General features: G+C 42.4%; 1 protein-coding gene across 1 annotated transcript; it reads right to left on the reverse strand.

Annotated features, from left to right (window-relative positions):
• Positions 1 to 1,126: 1,126 nt before the first annotated feature.
• On the reverse strand, positions 1,127 to 7,898 carry LOC121587249. Its single transcript, XM_041904161.2, has 8 exons — positions 7,705 to 7,898; positions 7,174 to 7,420; positions 4,667 to 6,528; positions 4,149 to 4,328; positions 2,309 to 2,551; positions 2,063 to 2,197; positions 1,609 to 1,734; positions 1,127 to 1,427 (listed from the first exon to the last, which is right to left on the reverse strand). The coding sequence occupies exons 2-8, from the start codon at positions 7,370 to 7,372 to the stop codon at positions 1,275 to 1,277; spliced, it is 2,898 nt and encodes a 965-aa protein (XP_041760095.2). The 5' UTR covers positions 7,373 to 7,420; positions 7,705 to 7,898; the 3' UTR covers positions 1,127 to 1,274.
• Positions 7,899 to 8,408: the final 510 nt, after the last annotated feature.

Raw genomic sequence — 8,408 nt, forward strand, 5'->3', positions numbered from 1 at the left:
TAATGCTGCAATTAGTTGGTTGAAATGTTGAGTTTGCTAGCTGCATGTGTGACATAACTCCACCAGTCCTATTTATGATATAATTTACAAAGTCACCAGAATTGAGCTTCTCAGTCCTTCTACATAAAAATATCCCCGGACCCCTAAGCAAGGGGACTGGAATTGGTCACACTCGCAGTTTAATACATGTACAAAATGATCGTCTTTCCCTAAAAGCATGACGGTCATGACTTTCTTACATGGAAGGGGTGGTTAACTTGGCCCCAGACAAACGATCTGAGAACAACTTAAGTTTCAACATGAGATTTTTTTTTGCTTTAACCCTCGCTAGAAGGGATACAGCTTTTGTCAAAATTGACTTTTTGTAGCAGGTTTAGAACTTACGCAGCAGGTTAGGAGAATTAACGTATCAGGTTAGGTGAATTAGGTTATGGTTAGGAAATGGGTTAGGATTAGCTAAAATGCAACAACACAAAAATATTTGGACAAAACTTCAACATCACAAATAGTTTTGAACAGTCATCCAACTCGGAAATCCAACTCGAAAACTCAGGCCTCTTTCTAGAGATCCGACTTTCCGACCTGAAGATCACTGACATCAGGATTTGACCTCGTATTGTTCTGAGTTCCCAGTTGTCTTGAACGCACCAAAAGCATCCCACTTAGCAAAAAACCTGTCCTCATGGGCCCGAACAGGAATTCCATCAGGTCAGAAGTCAGGTCCAGTCTCAGGCCCAGTCTCCTCAGCCGGGGTGACAGCTTTGTTGTTGTTTGAATCTCAGATTGGTCTCAAGATGACGTCCCTGAGCAGTTGCCTTCTTCTCCATTAAAAGAGTGTCTGGCTGTGGTGCATATTAATGAACTTCTTTATAACCATCTCTCGATTTATTTTGTTTGAAAAGCGATGTTGTTGTTGAAAGTGTCCATATTCCAGGCTGTAAGTAAAATTGTGCAAGAGGGTGTATACTTTATGGCACTGTACTGTACATATGGTGTTGCGAGCCATGTTGCACATTATAGTGTTGTGTTTCCTCAGCAATGGTTAATGGAGGTTATGTGCCTATTGCTTGATAGGTCTACAATCAGGGAGGGTTGCTCAATAAAAAGATGTAGACGTAGGGTCAAATTAATTCCAATGAGTGATTTATTTAAATTATTCAATGATCATAGATAATCAATACATGTCATTGTAACTTAATGCAAAGCATTCAAGAATGTAATGGTAATTAATAAGATATATTTTATGGAGGGAACAGTAACCTTCTTTCTCAGGTTCAAAAGGATGGTGTCATGTACATGTGTTTGAGAACTGATATAGTGTCCTCTAGGAGAAGATTGAAAATCTCCTCAGACAGTCTCATCTTCACAGTAATCTGGTCAGCGCTGTAGTCCACCCACTGAAGTTCTTCTTTGTGAAGCTCTTGGATCTGAGGATTCAATGTGATCATGAACTTGAACATTGTTGCAGAAAGTACTGTATGCCTTCACCCACAACAGCCTAGCTAGGCATTGCACTTATTGATGCTCATATACTCTAAATATGTTTTATGTAGGCCCACCAAAAAACTGTTCCCACCAAGGCATTTGAACAAAATTCTTATTACATACCAGAATGTAGTCTACTCTGTCTCTCTTTGTACTCCTGTATTTGCACAATGTCAGGAGCATCTCTTTCATCTGAAGGTCGGTCCGTTCCAAGTTGAGCTCTTTCTGCACCTCTGATTTTACAGCAGCCTGCAAAATATGACATTACATTTCAAATTTGGACATTTTTGCACTTTATTTATTAATTTAACATGTCTTATGTTCTTCAGAAGTTCACCTGGGGATGATTACTGTACAAAATCAACACCAAGTGGGTTATTGTTATTTATTTATATATATATATATATATATATATATACACACACACACACTGTACACACGTATTTGTGTATTCCATTATACTGTACATATAATATGCATAATACACAAAATATGTAAGTGCATAGGTTCCATGTTCATTTTCATATTAATTTAGACAGGAGATTGTGTACATAGCAGACATGGGGCTACTTGTTACCTTCAAGTCGGTGAGAAAGATTCTACTTGATAGGCGACTTGAGAGTATATTTTTCGTCTGCCACATAGATCTTGTAATCCCAAAGTGATTGGTCAACACCCCATGAAGAATCTCAGAGGTGAGTTGGTGCATGATCTAGAGTAAAATATAGTTGGCTAATGACCTCAAACATACATAATATTAGCATCCTGATCTGTAAATTCATCCAGGTTTACAATCATCCAATAACTGCACACAAACTCTCACCTGTCCGTAAGCTCTGACACTCTCTTCATCAATGATATAGCCTGGTGCTTCTGGGTTGTAAATCATGGTACTCTTTGCTTGGCCTAAGAGGGTTTCCACGGCAGTATCAACCAGTCTGTACACTATGTCCCGGTCGTGGGGCTGGACTTTAACCTTCTCAGGAGCTGCAGAGCAGAGAGTATCGTGCCACTGTTCTATGAAACACAGCTTATTTGCTGTGCTGTCATCTCTCTTCTTTATTGTCTGAAATCATACAAAAGCTATCACATAAACGATAGTTCAAAAGAAAAAGACAAGTAATAGGCCTACACATATTGCATATTCATGTATTCAAACTATTACTGCATAATTAAACAAAATATGTCCTTCAATAGGCGCTAAACAGAAAATGGAAGGTTTTGAACATAAAGATGGTGTCACGACTTCCGCCGAGGCTGCCTCCCCTCCTTGTTCGGGCAGGTTTCGGCGTTCGGCGTGACCGGCTTACTAGCTACTGCCGATCCATTTATCATCACTCCATTTGTCTTGTCTTCAATCACACACACCTGGTCCTTATTCCCTCATTAGTCAGTTGCCTCTGCTTCCTTGTCTGTGTGGGTGATTGTTTATTGTGGAGGTTAGTGAAGCTCGTGTATTGTGTATCGACGGGAGTATTTCCCGTGTGCCTTGTATTTTCCAGTGCGCCTGTTTTGTGGTCTGGAGTGTGTTTGACGCATTTCTGCGTAAACCTGTATTTTGCGGATTAAAGCCTGTTATTCTGTGATTTACCCTCCTGTGGCTGACTCCTTCAACACCACCTCATCACAGATGGAAATAGGGGACACCTATCTTTGCCATGATAATTGCTGACAGTCTGCAATTGAGCACCGCCCATGCTACTGTATCTCGACTTAAAATTAGGGCACCCTCATTTTACAAGCGGGGAACGGCAGGTTCTTGTTAGCATTCGATTTGTGTTAGCACTCTGTCTGCTTCTCTGAGCTCATTGGCAGTTATTAGTAAACAAACTGAGAAGGTGCATACCAGCTACTGTGCTGGAGTATGTAGTCTGAATGGCCATAATGGCAAGGGTGGTGATTAACTGCCACCTGCAGTGCTGGAATGTTAGCTCATGAGTTTTATGGTGAAAGCCCTCAATGGCACTCCCCTTCCTAAAACAAGCTTTGTGGCAAGTGAACCCTCTATCCATCTCTATGGTTTGAAATCAGGTAGCTTAGTGGTTAAGAGCGTTGTGCCTGTAACCGAAAGGTCGCTGGTTCTAATCCCTGAGCCGACTAGGTGAAAAATCTATCGATGTGCCCTTGAGCAAGGCACTTAACTCTAATTGCTCCTGTAAGTCGCTCTGGATAAGAGCATCTGCTAAATTACCAAATATTTATAATATATCTTTCCAACCCTAGCAGTCATTCTGAATGCAGATTGTGGGAATCCACTCTAGCTGGATTCCAATAGGAATTAAACATCACTTTGCAAGCCAGGATAACATGACTTGATTCTGGTTTTGCTTTAGTTTATGCTGGTCACCAGTGTCCAAAACACAGTGAAGGCTGGTCACCAACAAAAACACAGGGTAGGCTGATCACCACAAAAACACAACGAAGGCTGGTCACCAGAGAAAACACAGTGGAGGCTGGCCACCAGCGAAAGCACAATAACCAGCTAGAACATGCTGGTCGGCCAGCAAAACCAGCTAAGCTATGCTAGTCCAACCAGCTTGACCAGAATCCGACCAGCACTGACCAGCGTAGACCAGCATAGACCAGCATTGAAAAGCTGTTTGTTTTGGGAGTGTGATGTAAAAAAAAAATCTTAATAATAATAATAATTAAACTTTACTCACATCAATTTGTTTGTTGTCCTCTTTGAGCAAGCCTTTCTCTCTGTTTCTCTTCCTTATCTTTAGAGCATCCATTATAAGATCTTGGATCAGCTCCTCAGTCAATCTTTCCACCCAAGAGTTTATGTCAAAACTAGTGCTCATGGTGTGTCCTGCTGTTTGGGGGCATGAATCAAAACCAATCTGCAAAATAGGACCAATAAATAGTTTGACGAGCAAGCATAAAATGGCACTTTGGTCCCACTTTAAGCAAACAACTTGAAAGGTTTACCAAGTCTTTTCCCCTTAATTAATAATTTTCTTTACAAATTATTTACAAACATAATACAATTTTTATGACAGGTCCTTACATCTGGCACGTTGCCGTAACAAAAAATTAAAATAATTTCTTACTGTATAATTGAGTTTAAAGTGGGTCTGGCACTCTAAAGACACAACAAATACCCCCAAAGTAAAAGTCTGTGATGACCATGGTTTGCCTCAAATGTGTTATTATACGGTCTGATTAAGACAAAACTCACTTGAAATAATGATGAAACAGGTATAGGGGTGGATGAACTTGATGCCTCAGGCGTCTCATTACAACAATGAAGTTGAGGGTTTTGGCACAATTTCTCTTGTAATTGTCCCTCTTTACAGGTCATTTTAGTAGTTGAAGGATCATCGATTGGTGTATTGTGGCCCCTGTCTCTGTTGCCCTCCAATTGTCCAACTGAGGCTTTATCTTCTTTCAAAGCAACCTCTTGTGATTTCGAGCAATTTGGTGGTTCTTCATCTGAGAAGGGATCCTCCTCAGCCCCAGTATCCAGATCACTGTCTTGTGCCCCTCGTAAAGGAGAGATGTCCTCCGCTCGGACCAGAACACCACAGTTCCTATCACACCTGAAATATTTCACCCCTCTAAAAGTCCCGTTGTGGTTTCCGTCTGGCTTGTCCAGGGCAACACCTGCCCAAAGGCCACCAGCAAATGCTGCCGGCCCCTTGTATTTCAGCACACCAGGTCTGGAAAGGCAGACAAGAACCCTGTCGCCAATGTCAAAGGAGAAGAGCGGGTCTGTGACGTCCTCTTCCCCTGTAAGCGAGCTGGAGTTCTCCGTTCTGTGAAAAACATTCTGAAATGTAGGGTACGCAGTAGAGCTAGCTTCAGCAAGGTCTTTGTTCGTTTCGCCAGAGTTTGTTGTGTTGTTTACATGTGGTGTCATATCATCAGGGAGAGGAGGAACATGCTCACTGTTAATGGATGGGTCCTCTTTTAGATACAGATCATTTCCTTCAGGAGGAGGCGGGAAGTCCTCTTCACTTGTCCATGTGATCACCTCAAAAGCAGGTGAGGGAGGTAGCAGAGTGGAGCTAACACTCTCATATCCTGCACAGTACGCTACAGGTGGAGGGAGCTCGTAGCTTCCATAGGACAGAACCTCATCCACTGGCGAAAGGATTTCTGATAGACCCTCTTCAGAAACAGTTGTTTTTGACCACCCTCTAGTAACTGGTTTGGACATCTGTAAAACCAGTGGCATGCACGACTGAGCGAATGGCTTACTCGAAGACGAGTGGTATATCCTTGCTGGATTTAGACATAAAGGCTGAGTTTGTGATCCATTTTTGGACCTTTCGTTGAAGTGTAGAAAGCGTGCGTTTCCTCCACCTCTCATTCCATCTATAAGAGCCTTCTCCTCCTCCTCAATGTAGGTCAGACAGTCACTGCTGGAAGAAAATGCATCTAATTCATCCTCTGTTTCAGAGACACTGTCATCACACGAGGGGCTTTCACGACTCGTCTTTGTGTCACTATTGCCTGTGTTGTGGACAAAGGTTGCACTGAACAGACTTCCTCTGTTGGATACAAATGTGTTGGTCTTCATTGTTTGTTCAGCTTCTTTAGGTTCAATTATGGTGCCGCCAGGTCGGGATACCAAACGCTCCTCAGTCCCTGTACTGCTTAACTGGTGATTGGTCTCGCCATTATTGCTTAACGGCAATAGACCTTGTGATCTTTGGTCGTTCTGTACATTGAGAATTACTGGGTCGCACATCACCTCTATAGCAAAGTCTGTGTCCACAGTATCGAGATTAGCACAGGACGTCATTGGTAATTCCTGATCCTGTGCATTCCTCTGTCCCTCATACCTCTTCTGGCTCTCTTCAAAGAGCTCCTTGGTATTGGACAGGAAAGGAGATCCTGTCATGGAACTTACAGTGACTGTTTTTGCTTTCGGAGTGTTTGAGAATGATGGACGGATGGAAACATTCTCAAGAGACGAGGCCACATTGAGTAAAGGGGGAAGTGTTTCTTTATCGCCATTCTTTTCAGACGATCTCTTTTCCTCAGGGTAAGCAGGATGAGACTCGGATGTCTGAATCTTCTCTTTAGTCAGACATCCTGTAAAAAAAATATTATAATACGTTGTTCTATAGCATACACAACACAGCTTAATTTAAAAAGTCTGACAGGGAGATTAATTTGACAGATAAATGTTCATGTTCACAATTGAATAACATTCTCATCAGATGCAATTGAATCAGTCAATCCAAAAACAGTAGTGCAAATTGACAATGGTCTCTGCCTCCCACCCTGTTTTGCCTTGGACTAAATATGCTGAGTCAGTCAGCCTGAGAGCATTAATATATATGCAAGGCTGGGAAATCTTCTGGAAATAGATTGTCATCTTTATGTAGCAGTATATTGTTAAAAGTCAGGAAAAAAACAATCAATAGCTCCAATGCAATACATTTAACATGCTGCCTTTATCAGTTTCTGAAAAAATGAATATCATGAGACAGTGTAGTGTTACTGACACATATCCCTCCTCAGCAGCCTGTATTGCAATAATATGAATATTGTATAGTAAAGGCAGCAGGGAATGAATGAATCTACAGCATATGTCAAAGATCCACTTCAATCAAAGGTGGAAATTGAGATTTCGAATGTTCAGTTCAACGCATCATGAATTATTCGGACCTTTTTTTAACCACTTTGTAAGAAGATTATTGCAGTGTCTGCAAAGCCTGTTCCCATACCACCTACCTGTTAGAATATCTGCCGGGATTTGCACACCTCGCTTCACTGTCTCACACTGAGGCGATTTTCCTGCACAGAGCTCAACTCTGACACTTTGAGACCGAGGTAAGCCTTTGAATGTGACTATGAGAGGAGCTTGGCTCCTTAGCTGTAGGTAGGTTTTGCTTGGACAAGGGCTGTTCCTTAGAATTTGTTTCCCCATCATAGTTCCCCCGATGAAAAGAGTCTGCTCAACCCTGAGCCTGTCCAAAACCTGATAAGACAAAGCACAGATAAGTATTCTCTCTTCAAAACATAGCAGCCATGCTGAAATCCTTTGGACACTGATCGAGCCTGAGTCTGGTTAATTAATCTCATATAGACATTTGGCAATATTAAGTATCAGTATGGCTCAGACATGTGGGACACTGCACCCCAGTGCTCTCTTTGTCCTAAACCAGTCCCTATTACATAGATTGTCCTATTAAAAAGATTGTCCTCTGAAATCTACCAAGCAGTGCATGCATATAATACTGAGAAAAAATGTCCTCCACCTACCCTGGCCTGCTCATGACTGGCATATTGGCACAACTGTTATGTCAGAGATGCTGCAGCTCAATTTCAAAGGCAAGACTGAGTTTCCCTGAGAGAGACTGCAGCCACACCCCTGGCTGCATCTCTTTCATTTCAGCCGTCTGACCCATCTTAGTATCCTAACTCCAGAAACGATCACATAGCACGAGGAGGATGCATCTTTCTCTGAAGCTTTGCCCTGCTCCTCTCTAGCTTGTTTCACTCCCACTTTCTCTCTCGCTTTCTCTGGCCAATCAGTTTCACTCTGTATCCACCCTCCCCTCTCCTCTCCACTCCTTCCTGTTTTCTCTCTCCCTCTCCAACCTCTCTCTCTCTGAGTAAATACCCTGGCTGACGCACTGTAACAAAGATGTAGCTTTTAACATCCTCTCTCAGTATACACACTGCTGACAATGTAAATCCCCTAAGAAGCACTTCAGGTTCAAAATCATCCTTGTTTTTCCCCTGAAATAATATACTGCAGTGGCTGCAGTACATACCCAGAAAACATTTCCACACGCTATTGCTCATCGGCTCCACATTGGCCTCCAAGACATTGGCCCAGTGTGGGCAGCCCATTTCTGGTGATGGCAGCCCTCACTTCACCTGAAATAAGGCCATCTTTTCCCAGCAAACATGCCCACATTGGCACGATGTGGGCCCAATGCGTGTTAAAACATTGGACCCAA

The sequence above is a fragment of the Coregonus clupeaformis genome, chromosome 18, assembly GCF_020615455.1.
Source record: "Coregonus clupeaformis isolate EN_2021a chromosome 18, ASM2061545v1, whole genome shotgun sequence".
NCBI lineage: Eukaryota > Metazoa > Chordata > Actinopteri > Salmoniformes > Salmonidae > Coregonus > Coregonus clupeaformis.